We start from the raw sequence: 14,380 nt of genomic DNA, 5'->3' as shown, positions 1-14,380 counted from the left end.
TGCAAAGGGACTCTCATGCCTGAGGCTTCCAAAGTCCCAGGTTCAATTCCTTGCACCACCTGAATAGTGCTCTGGTAAAAAAAAAAAAGTCACGCCTAGCCTGGGGCCTTTCCCACCTGCTTGACATTATCTTGTATTGATTTCATTCATTCTTTTCAGGCCAGAGAACCAGCCTAGGGCCTGAGAGATGCATGATGCCACAGAGCTGCCTCCTCCCCCACCCCCTTGATTTCTCTTCTGTATTGGCGAGGGAGACACCGGCCATCCCACCACCCATGGAGTTCTGTTGCTGTTTGCACTGTTCCTGTGTGGGGCTTGAACCCAGGGCCCAAGGCATGGGAAGGCATGTGCTTTACCCACTGAGCCACCTCCCAGGCCTCCACTTGACAAAATTTACTAGAGGGAGAGGTGCTGCACGAGAGCATCATGGGAATGTCAGCTGGGCATCAACCATCCTGCCTGCTGCCCTCCCAGCACACCCCTCGCCACCCGACGGCTCCTGTGTTATTCTTGTCTGAACCCCCCACAGCTGAGCAGCAGAGCAAGGAATGTTTGAAGCAGAACCGAGTGGTGGCCAGGGGTCCCGCCCAACTCCCTGCTGGCAGGGGAGGGGAGGGCTGTGCCCTCTGAGACCAGGTGCAAGTTGGGCGCTAGGGTGTGGACACAGGCCATGGGCAGGCACAGGCGGGAACCTGGAGTTTGGCCTCCGTGTTGTTCTTGCTCCCTTACCTTTTCTCGCTCTCCTTTTTAATAATATTTTTATTCTTACCTTTACTTATTGGCTAGAGACAGCCAGAAATCAAGAGGGGAGGAGGAGATAGAGACAGAGAGAGATGCAGCCCTGCTTCACCACTTACAGAGCTTTCTCCCTGCAGGTGGGATCTAGGGGCTTGAACCCAGGTCTTTGCGCATCTAACATGTTCCCTCAGCCAGGGCACCGCCACCCAGACCCTGTTCCTTTCCTTCTCTCTCTCTCTTTCTTCCCCCATTAGGGCTTTCAGCCTGTCCCATTCCACCACGCCTGGCAGATTTTCTCTTTTTCCTTCCTTTTATCTTTCTTTCTTCTTTTCTTTTCTTTTTTTCCTGATAGACACAGAGAAGACAGTCTACAGCTGATACCACCTTAAACACGCCCAATCTCATCTGATGTCGAAAACTAAGTAGGGTCGGGCCTAGTTAGTACTTGGCTGAGAGACAGAGAAGACAGAGAGGCAGAGAGACAGAGAGACAGACAGAGAGACAGAGTGGCAGAGAGACAGAAGACAGAGGCAGAGAGACAGAGATGCAGAGATACAGAGAGACAGAGAGGCAGAGAGACAGACAGAGTGTCAGAGAGACAGAAGACAGAGGCAGAGAGACGAGACAGAGAGACAGAGTGGCAGAGAGACAGACAGAGTGGCAGAGAGACAGAGTGGCAGAGAGACAGACAGAGAGACAGAAGACAGAGGCAGAGAGGCAGAGAGACAGACAGAGAGACTGAGAGACAGAAGACAGAGGCAGAGAGACAGAGGCAGAGAGACAGAGAGGCTGAGAGACAGAGAGCCCACAGCAGGGGCTGGGCAGTGGGCACCCAGTGGAGCACACATGCTGCCACGCACAAGGACCCAGGTTCGAGCCCCCACTCCCCACCTGCAGGGGGAACACTTCATGTCCGCAGGTGTCTTTCTCTCTCCCCCTGTCTCTTTCCACTCCGAATTTCTCTCTGTCCTGTCAAAGAAAGAAAAAAAGAGAAGGAAAGGAGAATGGCCACCGTTGGCAGTGATGTGTGGTGCAGGCACTGAGCCCGGGCAATAACCCCGGTGGCAGTAAATAAACAAACGGCAGCAGCGAAGCTTCCCTCGGTGTGGTGGAGCTATTTCCCCAGCTCCCGCTGCTCTGTCTTTCCCCAGATAGAGGGTGAGAGGCAGAGAGGGGGGTCAGCACAGCACGGCCCCTGCACTGAGGGCGCTTCTGCTGTGCCCCGCGTGTCCCCCAGCGCTGCCCAGGGCTCAGTCCATGCTGCTGAACGGGAGAGTGTGCGCTCTGCCTGCTGAGCCTCTCCCAAGGTCCAGACAAGGCCCAGCACCGCAGACAGGAGCCGGGTTCCGCGCGGCCGAGTGGAGCCCCAGGCCCTGGGGTTCTGCTAACCAGGCCTGCCCAGAGCCCCAGGCAGGCAGCCCTCTCCTGCCCCTGCACCCGGCTGCCCCCAGAGCCTGGACTGAGCGACACGGCTCGGTGCTCGCCCTGTGGGGAGCCAGGCGTGGGCAGGGGTGACACACAGGGCCTGGCAGAGCGGCAAAGGCACAGCTTGTGGGTGGAGAGTGGGAAGAGAGGTCAGTCCCCAAACTGAGGACACACTGAGCACCACCCAAGGGTGGCTTGAAGGGCAGCCCTGAGGGAGGCGCAGCGCTAAGACCAGCCGCAAGAGGGCGCGAGACTCCCGGCTGGAGAGGTGTGGCGGCCACTGAGGACACCGGTCCTGGGGGGAGTGGCACTGTCACACCACAGCAAGCGGAGGCCAACACACCTTTTCCCCCACACCCCCCACCCCAACCTGCAGCTTGAGCACCAGAGTCCCAGGAGGCTGCTCCTGCCCTGCCACCAAGTCCTTGTCCCAGCAGCCAGGAGGGGTGGGGCACAGCGAGGAAAGCTGGGCATGAGCAGGGCTGCAGAAAACCAGGGAGCCCTGTTGGGGGGCGGGCAGGCCATGGCCAAGACAGAAGCATGAGCACTGGGGCTCCAGGGAGAAGCCATCCAGACTGGGGGAGCCAGGCCCGGAGGATAGGCGCTGGGGGGGGGGGGGGGGTGGAAACTGGAAGCAGTAGCCAGGGCTTGGTGACCAACTACATTTGAGTCCTAAGAAAACGAGGAATCTGGACAGAGCGATAGCTCACCAGGTAGGGTGCCTGCATTGCCTTGCGTATGGCCCAGGGTTGAGCCCCAGCACCACATGAGAAGTGCTATGGCTTTTTGTCTGAGTGAAAGAGACTGGAGCAGAGAAATCACATATCCTGGTCCAAAATAAATACAGAATACAGAAGGAGGGCTGGGCAGATAGTTCAATAGTTCTGCAGAAAGACTTTCATGCCTGAGACTCGGAGGTCCCAGGTTCAGTTCCCAGCACCACCATAAGCCAGAGCTGAGCAGTGCGTTGGGTCAAACTAAAACAAATAGGGAGCCAGGTGGTGGCACACCTGGTTAAGAGTGCACATTACCACGCTCCAGGACCATGCTTGCAGTCCTCACCTCCCAGCTGCAGGAGGGACATGTCACCAGCAGTGAAGCGGGTCTGCAGGTGTCTGTCTCTCTCCCTTATCTCCCATCCCCTCTCAATTTCTCTCTGTCCTAATACAAATTAGAAAAACAAAAAAGGGGGGGTTAAAAGGGGGGTCGGGCGGTGGCGCAGCGGGTTAAGCGCACGTGGCGCAAAGCGCAAGGACCGGCGTAAGGATCCTGGTTCGAGCCCCGGCTCCCCCACCTGCAGGGGAGTCGCTTTACAGGCGGTGAAGCAGGTCTGCAGGTGTCTGTCTTTCTCTCCCCGTCTCTGTCTTCCCCTCCTCTCTCCATTTCTCTCTGTCCTATCCAACAATGAATGACATCAATAACAACAACAATAATAACCACAAAAAGGCTACAACAACAAGGGCAACAAAAGGGGGGAAAGTGGCCTCCAGGATCAGTGGATTCATGGTGCAGGCCCTGAGCCCCAGCAATAACCCTGGATGCAAAAAAGAAAAAAAAAAAGATAAAAAAAGGAAAAACATGGCCACTCAAAGTGGTGAGTTTGTAATGCCAGCACTGAGCCCCAGCAGTAACCCTGGTGGCAAAACAAAACAAACAAAACAAATTAAAAAATTAAAAACAATTAAAAAAATTAAAAAACAAAACGTAAAGATCTGTACTTGGTGGGGGGAAGGAGGGTGTAGGTGCAGGGAAAGGTTAAGTATGCCACATGACCTGGGTGTCACTTTCCAGGAGAAAAGTGGAACTTTACATCAAATGACCACAACCCCCCCCTTTACCCCCCCCCCATGGGATCAAGGCTACATCCCCTCCCCCACCTCATTCTCACGCCAGCTCTGGGCAACTGGCCGTGGTGCACCGGGAGGCAGCGCATCCACTGAGCACCAGCAGGGGCGCGGTTGCCCAAGTCTTTATGCCCTCAGACCCGTCTGTGGGGGACAGCCGCACTCCAGGTTTGAATGTCTCTCTCTCCCTTGGCTTCCTCAGCCCCCACAGGCAGGGCGCAGCAGACGAGTGAGCTCTCCACATAGAAGAGGGGTGAAAACTACTGTGACTCCATTATAGACTCGTCTCATGAGAGGCTGGCTGAGTGAGCAAGAGGTGCCCGCCTGGGACACAGAATTTTAGAGGCATCCAGCATCTGCGTGATCTCACTTTCACATTTACTTCTGCGATTTTCAGAGACTGAGCTTCAAGCACATGTGACATGGCAGCTCCCAGCCACTTCTTGCTGAGAGACACACCACAGCACTAGGCTTCCCCTGGCACTCTGGTACCTTTCTTTCTTTTTCTTTATTGGGGAGATGAATGGTTTACAATAAACAATAAAATACAATAAAAATAATAAAATGCAGGAGTTAGTCCATGTGTAACCTTTCTCAGTTTTCCACATAACAATTCAATCCCCTCTAGGTCCTCTGCCATCATGTCCCAGGACCCAGCCCCCACCCTAGAGTTCTTTACTTTGGTGCAATACTCCAGGCCCAGTCCGAGCTCTGCTTTGCTTTTTCTGATTTTCAGCTTCTTTTATTATTGTTTTTTTCCTCCGGGGTTATCGCTGGGCTCGGTGCCTGCACCACGAATCCACCGCTCCTGGAGGCTGGTTTTTCTTTCTCCTTTTGTTGCCCTTGTTCTTTTATCATGGTGTAGTTATCATTATTGTTATTATTGGTGTCCTTGTTGGCTAGGACAGAGAGAAATGGAGAGAGGAGGGGAAGACAGAGAGGGGGAGAGAAAGACAGACACCTGCAGACCTGCTTCACCGCCTGTGAAGCGACCCCCTGCAGGTGGGGAGCCGGGGGGCTCAAACCAGGATCTTTTTTTAAATTATCATTAGTGATTTGATAATGATTGACAAGCTTGTGGGCTAAGAGGGATACAGTTCCCACCAGCAGCGTGTCCATCGGAAGCTTCCCTATTCTGTGTCACTCCGGGAGCATGCACTGGACAAGATCTCCATGGCCAGCACTTTGCGTGCGGTGCTGGGGCTCAGTCTGGACCATACGCACGGCAAGGCGCATGCCCTGCAGAGTGAGCTAGCTCGCAGACTCGTATTTTCAGTACAACCTCTTCATTGACGTGTACACAAAACAAGTAAGTACACCCATGACGTACCAAATATCAACACTTTACACACACAGGGTGGGGGCCAGGGGCTTGGCTTCCTGTCCCGCATGACTCAGCACAGAAGCCGTGCCAGGCCCCACGCCACGCCCACCCCAGCCTCACTGCTTTTCCTCCTCCGAGGTTTGACAAGCCATCGCTACCTTACCTTTCACGCACAAGATTAAACTGTTTTATCCTTGTTCCGCTGACTTCATTTATGGATTAACTTATTTATGGGAGCACTGCTCAGCTCTGGCTTGTGGTGGTGCCATGGCTTGAACCTGAGGCCTTGGAGCCTCAGACAGGAGTCTTTCTGCATAACCATTATGCTGTCTCCCCTTCTCTGATCTTTTTTCATCTGGGAAAAATTGAGAGTTCTCTTGAGTGGGGACAGCGCCTGTCTATGTCTTTTTTTTTTTCCCCCCCCGCTGGAGCTCAGTGCGGCACTATGAATCCATTGCTCTCAGTGACCATTTTTTCCATTTTATTGGATAGCACAGAGAGAAACTGAAAGGGGAAGGACAGACAGACAGGGGGGAAGATAAACACCTAACAGACCACTGGTTTTGCCACTTATGAAGCGTCCCCCTTGCAGGTGGGGAGCCAGGGGCTTGAACCCAGATCCTCGTGTGAGTCCTTGTGCTTCGTACTATGTGCGCTTAACCAGGTGCACCACCGCCCAGCCTCTGACACTATTTTCTATGCAGTGCTTCCCAGTACGGAAATGACAGAAATGCAGTTTCACTCAGCAGCCCGCCACAGGACTGGGTTAAAGCTGCTGAGTAAGGGGCAGCGGACTTTCTAGTCCAGAAGCCGCATAACCCACATTACAGACTAAAGTCAGCCGGGCCCGCCCCTTCTCAGCACAATGCCCTGCCCCTCTGTGGGGCTGGAGCCAGCAGCTGGGTGGGGGCTGGGCTGCTGGGGGACATGACAGCAGGTAGCCAGAGTGACTCTGCACCCTGGTGACAGGTGACAGGGAAGCTGGGTCAGTGATTTACTAAGATTCCTTCCTGCTTCTGCTGCTTCCTGTTTACCTGTCCACAGAGCACCCCCATCCTGGGCTGTGACTGCGGATTGGCCGGCCTCCTGCCTCAGGGGGTGGGGTGGGGGGGTCTGGGGGTCCCTTCCCTTCCCTGCAAAGCCTGCCTCTCTCATTGTCTCCCTCCTCTCAGCTGCCAGTGCAGGCACCTACTTCCTGTTCGCCCCACACAAGTGTTATGTGTTGATGTGAGATCTGCTGTAAACAGGCTCTTAACTCCCACTCCTGTCCGCCTGGAGAAAGGTGGGTTTGCGGAGAAAGGTGGGTTTGCGGAGAAAGGTGCGTTTGCGGAGAAAGGTGGGTTTGCGGAGAAAGGTGGGTTTGCGGAGAAAGGTGCGTTTGCGGAGAAAGGTGCGTTTGCGGAGAAAGGTGGGTTTGCGGAGAAAGGTGGGTTTGCGGAGAAAGGTGGGTTTGCGGAGAAAGGTGGGTTTGCAGAGAAAGGTGGGTTTGCGGAGAAAGGTGGGTTTGCCACACTGCCCAACTGGGCACAGTGCAAAGTCTCCCAAAGACTGCGTAAACCTCACAGCTTGTTTCCTTGCGGTGGAGTCCAGGCCCAGGCCCAGACAGAAGCACTACAGATGGGCATGGAGGGACAGGAATGAATGTGCAGTAACTCACTGACCACTCCAGCCCAGGAGGGGGTGACTTTCATAGTCTTTCCGTTTGCAAATAGCTAAACTGTGACACAGAGCAGTGACCAGGCAGACGCCCTGAGAACACGTGTGACTCTGGCTGCTGTCCTTCCACCCCCCCCCCCCAAGGGTGGCTCAGGGCCCCTGCCCTGGAGGGCCCCACACCCCTGGCACTTGAGCCTCATGTGGACAGGGGAAGAAGACACACTGGAATGCAAAAGGCAAAGACCACCCCAAGTTCTGGAAAACTACAGAGCAGCAAGGCAGGAGAGGCTGAGCCCCAATATCCCCCCAGAGAAGCTCACCATGGGCGAGCATCTGGGGGACTCCAGGGCCCTGCGGCAAGGGGCTGCCCACTCGGACCACAGATGAATCCTTCCCCAATACACACAGTCCCTGCCAGGCCCCCAAGATCCGCTCACCCTAGGCAAGGGGCCCAGAGTCCACCTTTCGCCACCAGAAGCCCCCCCCAGCACCCCCAACTCCTGCTCCAACAGGGGAGGTGGAGAGACAGGCAGCCCCCAGCAGCCCGGATCCTGCTCATACAGAGAATGGAGCTTTATTGCCGCACACACCCTCACGTCTCTTCCTGGCCAGCTCTGTGCACGTGGGGGTCTGGGCTCAAGGGTCAGGGGTCGGCAGGTGGAGGGGAGGGGCGCTGGAGGGAGGCCCTAGGACACCCCCAGCCCCTGGCTCTCCCTGAGTGGTGCCCCGCGCAGGGCCTAGGGCTGGTCTGTGCCTTGGGGCGGGGGCTCATGCTCAGGTGCTCTCCCCCCAGTCTTGGGAGCCTGGTGCCCGGAGCGGACAAACGCACAGCATGGCGACTCAACAGTCCAGGCCAATGGCCACCAGCAGGTCCTCCAGGGCCCGCAGCCGCTGCTGTGCCTCCTCTATGGCGCTGTAGGTCTGCACTGTGCTGGCCACGTGGAAGCGGATGTCGTCCACTAGCGGGATGGAGTCCGTCTCCTGCCGGGCAGCCACGGCCGCGGCCTCCTCCCGCACGGCCTCCGCGAAGTCCTCCCTCTCCACCAGCTGCGGGCAAGGTGGCAGCCTTAGCGCGCTGCCTTCTACCAACCAGGCCCCACCCCTAATCCCTGGCCCCGCCCCCTGACCTCCAGACCACGCCCCCACTGGGCACATTCGCCAGACCACACCCCTACCGTCTGCCCCGCCCCTCAGTAGACCACGCCCCTACTGCCTGGTCCCCCCTGGTAACTAGGCCACGCCCCTGTCTGGTCCTGCCCCTTCACTTGACCAGAATCCTTATTGAATGGCCCTGCCCTGTTCAACAGACCACGCCCCCAGGGCATGGCCCCGCCCTGTGCCTTAGGCCACGCCCCATGGTCTGGTCCCGCCCTGTGCCTTAAGCCCCGCCCCATAGTCTGGCCCCGCCCCGTGCCCTAGGCCACGCCCACATGGTCTGCTTGTCCCCCCAGCCCGTTCATTACATCCTGCACTGTCTGGCACTGCCCATCTGTCGGCCCCCCAGCCCTGTCCACACAATCCTGCCCCGTGCCCTCCATTGCCCACCTTCTCGATGGCCTTGGCCATGTACTCGGTGCACTGGTCCTCCAGCCGCGCCAGGCGGAAGAGCTTGGCCACCCGCCACACGCCCACCACGCTGTCCTCGTCCAGCAGCTGAGCCAGACTGCGGCCGCACAGCCGCTTCAGGCCGGGCAGCAGGTACATGTCGGCCACGCTCAGCACGTCATAGGCCGCCTCGGGCGCCAGCTGGGGGAGAGGGCACATGCGGCGACTGGGGCCTGGGACTGCTGGGGGCGGTGGAGGGAAGGGACAGAGGGCCCAGGCCCAAATCTTGTAGATTGGGGGGTGGGGAATATGTCACACAAACTCTTCTTTTGTAAAGGAAAGTCAGAGAGGGCTAGGGTAGATAGCATCATGGTTATGAAAATACTCTCATGCCTGAGGCTCCAAAGTCTCAGGTTCAATCCCCCACACCATCAAAAGTCAGAACTGAGCAGTGCTCTGGTAAAAGAAAAAAGAAAAAAAAGAGAGAGTCGAGCGGTAGTGCAGAGGGTTAAGCGCATGTGGCCCGAAGCACAAGGACCGGTGTAAGGAATCCCGGTTTGAGCCCCCACGGGGTCGATTCAAAAGCAGTGAAGCAGGTCTGTAGGTGTTGGGTGGTCTGCCAGCTCCCCCTGGCTTCTGCTTAACCAAGCACGGGCCTGCCTGTGTGGGGCTGGTTTGAGCCCACTCAAGCTGCGTCTATGTACATAAATCACTGTTACATTCCCATAAAGCACCACCCTCCCTCCAGGGCATTGGTGGTTCCGGGGCAGAATTCTCGCCTGCTCCGCCCCCTCTCCTTGATTTTCACCAGTCACTTTTCTCTCCACCCTCTCTACATCACATCCTGTTTCCACCCTACTTGGAAAGTATATAAGAACAACATTGTTTGTTTTGGTAGTGGTAAGTTGAAGTTGTAGTGTTAGGTTTAGCTTAGCTCGGCTTAGATTGTGCTGCGTCCTGCATGAATAAAGAGATACTGCCTACAACCCAGCCAAGAGTCCCGGGTCGTCTGTCTCCTCTGGCAAAGCCAGACCGACATATAGGTGTCTTTCTCGCCCCCTCTTCTCTCCATTTCTCCTACCCAACAACATCAATAACAACAATAACAACTACAACAATAAAACAAGAGGAACAAAAGAGAAGAAATAAATATTTTTTAGTTTTAAAAATTACCATTTAAGAAAAAAGAAAAAGAAAAGAAGAAAGTCAGAGACTCCAAGGCAGATAAGCACCAGGCTGGACACATGCTTGGCATGCCTGGGGCCCTGGGTTCAAGTTCCCACTGCACGTGGAAATGCCATGGGGGTGTCTCTCTCAAAGAATGAGCGACTGGGGCCTGGGAGGTGGTGTCCTATGTGTTTGAGACCCCAGTGTCACATAAAAGAAAATATCAGAAAGGTACTTAAGAAAGAAATAAAATAGGATTTGATGTGTTTACTTAACAAGGGACCAACAGCACCAGAACATCAGCCCGGCGTCCTGCCTTCTGCCACTGCGCACCTCCCTGGCCGCAGACCACTGGCCTGGGGGCTCTTGGGTGAGTAACAAGCTATTTTGTGCCAGTTTCCTCTCTGGGAGGAACACAGATGCACACCCCCCTGAGAGGCCGGCCGAGAGGGAGGCAGGGACCTGCCAGGGGAGGGAGTGACTCTGGGCACCCACAGGCCCAGGGGCTCCTGGCTAGGGCTCCTCCGGGAGCAGTAACAGTGCAGGGGTCCAGGCTCAGTCTGCGTTTACTCCGGGTCCAGAGCATGAGACCTACCACTCCCGAGCGACCTCCCCAGGCCACGAGTTGATCCTCTTTTTGAGAGTGAGGGAGAGGGAACGAGAGAGACCACAGCAGTGCTCCCACGTTGACAGGGCTTCCTGGTGCTGTCTTGTGGTGGCCCCGTGTGGCCCCAAAAGGAGGAGAGGGAGGGTCCTGAACCCGTAAGTCAGCCGCACCCCAAGTGTCTCGTGAGATAATCCTAATTTACCCCTCCTGTGCTGTCCGGCCTCCGCACCCCAGGCCCACCTCTGTGTGGTCGCTGTAGATGTAGTAGAGCACGTGTGTGAAGACGCCGGGGGAGATGCCCTGCAGGGTGATGGTGGGGAGGTCCCCTGACACCTCGGGCTCCTCACTCTCTCGGAAGTGGTCGTCCAACAGCGCCCGGAAGTAATCACTGCGGCCGCAGAAGAAGGCCTGGGGGAGGCTGGGCTCAGAGGGGGCCTGGCGCAGGGCAGCGACCCCGGGGAACAGAGGTAGGGGATGGGGTGGGTGGGGGCCTGCACCTTGTGGCACAGGAAGCTGCAGCCGTCCACTCGAAAACACACGTCGGGGCAGCTGTGGAAGCCGTCCGGGCAGGGGAAGGGCAGCTCCCCGAGGTCACCCTGGGGACGGACAAGAGGAGGTGCTGTCAGGGTGGGCAGGAGGCAGGGAGGGCGAGGGGCTGCCTTCTTCGGAGACAGAGACACAAGGAGACAAGGAGACGGGGTGTCCAGCTGCAGTACCAAAGCTTTCCCCAGTGCACTGGGCAGACACCAGGCTCGAACCCACGTCACACGTACGGCAAGGTCAGCACCTTCCTGCGCGAGCTATTTCACTTCCCTCTTCAGGTTTCAACATGAAGTGGGAGGAGGCAGTTGCACACCCAATTGACCTCACATGTTCCCATGTGCAAGGACCCAGGTTCAAGCCCCGGTCCCCATCTGCAGGGAGTAAGCTTCACGAGTAATGCAGCAGGTCTGCAGGTGTCTTTCTCCCTCTGTATCTCCCCATCCATCCCCTCTCAATTTCTCTCTATCCTATGAACACACACACACAGACAGAGAGAGAGAGAGAGGCAGAGAGAACGAGCGCAGATAACTACCAAACCAAATGCCCGGGTCCAGGAAAGGGAAGTGAGCAGCCGCAGGCCACACAGGGACTGATCCCAACCCAGCTCCCCCCGAGGCCCGGCAGCAGGCACCCACTCTGAGCTCGGGGGGCAGCGCACAGTCGGCCAGCAGGGCCAGGTCTTCTCGGAGCCGGGGGTCCTCAGGGGGCGGCTCAATGGTCAGCACCTTCACACAGGTGCCAGGCTTGGAAGCAACTGCAGCAGGGACAGCCCAGGGTCAGGGGGTCTGCTGGGCTCAGCCAGCTTCTCCCCACCCCCGGCCCCCACTGCAGGACGCACCGAACTCGGACACCTTCTCGCACTTGGCCTCCAGGTCGCCCAGCAGGCCCCACAGCTGGCACTGCTTGGCCAGGCGCTCACAGTCGCTCACGTGCTCCACACCCACGTCCAGGCGGCCTGGGGGTGACGGGGGGCTCAGGGCTGAGGGGCGCAGGCGGCACCAGGCCCAGCATCGCAGGGGGCTGTCCTGCCCACCTAGCCTCCGTCTCCCCGTCTACAGGCCCCAGGGCTCCGTTTGCAGAGAGATCTGTTCTCCCCGACCCCCAAGACTAGACGGAGATGCCACCCCCTCCTGGTCCTGGGGTCACCTGTGTACAGGTACTGCAGCAAAGCCCCGAAGGCGACTGGGTTGATCTGTAGGGAGAACAGTGGGGAGCGGGGGTGAGAGGCACCCCCAATTCAGCCGGCCAAGCGGCCCACCCCGACCCCAGGGCCGCACCAGAGGGTGCCGGAGGGCCACCACGCTCTTGCCCTTCCACTTGGTGTCGAGCATGTTGGCGAAGTAGCCGCTGCGTGCGCCCAGGACACAGCGATGCACCCGGAAGGGCTTCCCGTGCACCACGAAGGCCACGTCGCTGTGGAGGCCCTGCTCCAGCAGCCTGGAGGGACGGGGCAGTCGCTGAGCCCCGAGTCCGAGTCCTGCGCCCCCCAGCCCCGCAGGCAGGTGCCCCCGCTCACCGCCGCAGGAAGTCAACATAGTAGTCGCGACGCCGGCAGGAAGAGGTCACCTGCTTGTAGTCACGCAGGGCCCGGCGGATGCCATCGCTCAGCGCCCCGTACAGGCAGCGTTCCCCGTCAAAGGTGTTGGCCTCACAGCGGGCGCCTGGGTGGCAGGACCCCTCAGTGAGGGGAAGCACCCCGCTCCCCAGGGCGCGGCCGGGTGAGCTCACTGCCAGGGCACCAGAAGCCACTGCGGCTGGCACCTTGAGCATACGGGGAAAGCCCAGGGCGTGGGGCGCGGGCCAGGTAGAGGCTTATGGGCACCTTGTCCTGGCTCCTCACTACACCCGGGGCAAGTCACAGAAGGCCTTAGAGACACGCGAGCTGTGCTCCTGGTGCCCATCTGAAGAACGGCGGTGGCTGGGCCGTAAGGGGCCCGTCCCCACAGATGGGGGTCTGGGGGCAGTGGGGGGGTGCAGGAGAGAAGGGGCCCTGACTGCTAGGGGGAGAGTCTACCCGAGCCTGTGGTGTGCGGTGCACTCACGCTCTCGGCTCTCCTCACCGTTGGCCAGCAGGTAGAGAACCAGCTCTTCGTGTCCACACAGGCAGGCATAGTACCTGGAGGAGGGGGCAGGCAGGGAGGGGTGTGGTGGACGCCAGAGCCGGGTCTGCGGGCTGCCCCTGCCCCCGCCCCCCCACTCACAGCGGGGTGCTGTCCCACTTGTCCCGCACGTTCACCTCCACGTCCCGCTGCTCCAGCAGATACCTGGGAGGGGGGCCGGGCAGGGTCAGGGCAGGACAGGTGCCTCCCGGTGGACCCAAGCCAGGATGTGAAGGGGGCTCTGTGCAGAGCAGGCACCGAGGGTCAGAAGCCCAGAAGCACCCAGAGAGGATCAGGGGCCAGGCTGCGGCTTCCATCATTGTCCCATGGCTGCTGGGGACTGTGGGGGGCTGCCCAGGCTTCAGCTGTGGACAGTGGGGGGGGGCTGCCCAGGCTTCAGCTGTGGACAGTGGGGGGGGGGCTGCCCAGACTTCAGCTGGGGACAGTGGGGGGGGGGCTGCCCAGGCTTCAGCTGGGGACAGTGGGGGGGCTGCCCAGATTTCAGCTGGGGACGGGGGGGGGGGGGGGCTGCCCAGGCTTCAGCTGGGGACTGTGGGGGGGGCTGCCCAGACTTCAGCTGGGGACAGTGGGGAGGGTGCTGCCCAGACTTCAGCTGGGGACAGTGGGGGGGGCTGCCCAGGCTTCAGCTGGGGACAGTGGGGGGGGGCTGCCCAGACTTCAGCTGGGGACAGTGGGGGGGCTGCCCAGGCTTCAGCTGGGGACAGTGGGGGGGGCTGCCCAGACTTCAGCTGGGGACAGTGGGGGGGCTGCCCAGGCTTCAGCTGGGGACAGTGGGGGGGCTGCCCAGGCTTCAGCTGGGGACAGTGGGGGGGCTGCCCAGGCTTCAGCTGGGGACAGTGGGGGGGGGCTGCCCAGGCTTCAGCTGGGGACAGTGGGGGGGCTGCCCAGGCTTCAGCTGGGGACAGTGGGGAGGGGGCTGCCCAGACTTCAGCTGGGGCGTGGAGGCCGCTGCTCGCTCCTAGCGGCACCTGAGCCAGGGAGAGGCGAGGAGGTGCCGGGGGTGGGGTCCTGGGACCTGCCCTGAGATGCAGGGGTGTGGGACCGCAACAAGAGAAGGCGCACGGCGAGGGCGCAGGCCCGGGGTCCCAGAGCCTCGGGGCCCGCCCGGCAGCCGGAGGAGGCCCGGTCTGCAGCTCCCCCCACCCCACCCCGCCGCCCGATCGCGCAGAGACGCGCCGCAGAGGAGTCCTCCTCCAGGAAGTCCCCCCGGACTGCGGCACCTCAGGCCCCCCCAGCCCGGCTCGCCGCCCCCGCCCGCGCCTCACCGCACTCGGCCCACGTCCCCCTTCCTGCAGCTGGCGAACAGGTCGCTGGTGTCCATGGCTCGGCCCTCGGACCCGGGCCCGTCGTAGGCGAAGAGCGCCCGGCCGGATGTAAACACGCCGCGGCCCCGCCCCGCTCCGCAGCGGCG

General features: G+C 59.4%; 1 protein-coding gene across 6 annotated transcripts; it reads right to left on the bottom strand.

Moving 5' to 3' along the window:
* Positions 1-7,536: 7,536 nt before the first annotated feature.
* ABTB1 (ankyrin repeat and BTB domain containing 1) lies at positions 7,537-14,371 on the bottom strand. Of its 6 annotated transcripts, none has more exons than XM_060180299.1 (12): positions 14,235-14,371; positions 13,051-13,113; positions 12,892-12,965; positions 12,366-12,510; positions 12,127-12,286; positions 11,996-12,041; positions 11,688-11,804; positions 11,485-11,603; positions 10,804-10,902; positions 10,547-10,714; positions 8,533-8,733; positions 7,537-8,034 (listed from the first exon to the last, which is right to left on the bottom strand). In XM_060180299.1, exons 1-12 carry the CDS (start codon positions 14,288-14,290, stop codon positions 7,828-7,830), a joined length of 1,455 nt encoding a protein of 484 aa, XP_060036282.1. In that variant the 5' UTR covers positions 14,291-14,371; the 3' UTR covers positions 7,537-7,827. The 6 variants fall into 6 exon arrangements, with proteins under 6 accessions (XP_060036282.1, XP_007526929.1, XP_060036285.1 ...); XM_007526867.3 differs by having other exon boundaries at positions 12,910-12,965; positions 14,235-14,370; XM_060180302.1 differs by having other exon boundaries at positions 13,086-13,113; positions 14,235-14,345.
* Between the last annotated feature and the right edge of the window lie 9 nt (positions 14,372-14,380).

The sequence above is a fragment of the Erinaceus europaeus genome, chromosome 21, assembly GCF_950295315.1.
Source record: "Erinaceus europaeus chromosome 21, mEriEur2.1, whole genome shotgun sequence".
NCBI lineage: Eukaryota > Metazoa > Chordata > Mammalia > Eulipotyphla > Erinaceidae > Erinaceus > Erinaceus europaeus.
The sequence above is the reverse complement of the archived record's forward strand: the minus strand, read 5'-3'. Positions and strand labels throughout refer to the sequence as shown.

What these genes read in the sequence shown, in the direction of transcription:
- ABTB1 (XM_060180299.1), bottom strand. Translation starts at nt 14,290, where the DNA reads ATGGACACCAGCGACCTGTTCGCCAGCTGCAGGAAGGGGGACGTGGGC. An exon ending in CGGTGAGGAGAGCCGAGAGC is followed by an intron (nt 12,511 to 12,891) that starts GTGAGTGCACCG and finishes CCTGCCACCCAG; the next exon opens with GCGCCCGCTGTGAGGCCAAC. An exon ending in TATGTTGACTTCCTGCGGCG is followed by an intron (nt 12,287 to 12,365) that starts GTGAGCGGGGGC and finishes CCGTCCCTCCAG; the next exon opens with GCTGCTGGAGCAGGGCCTCC.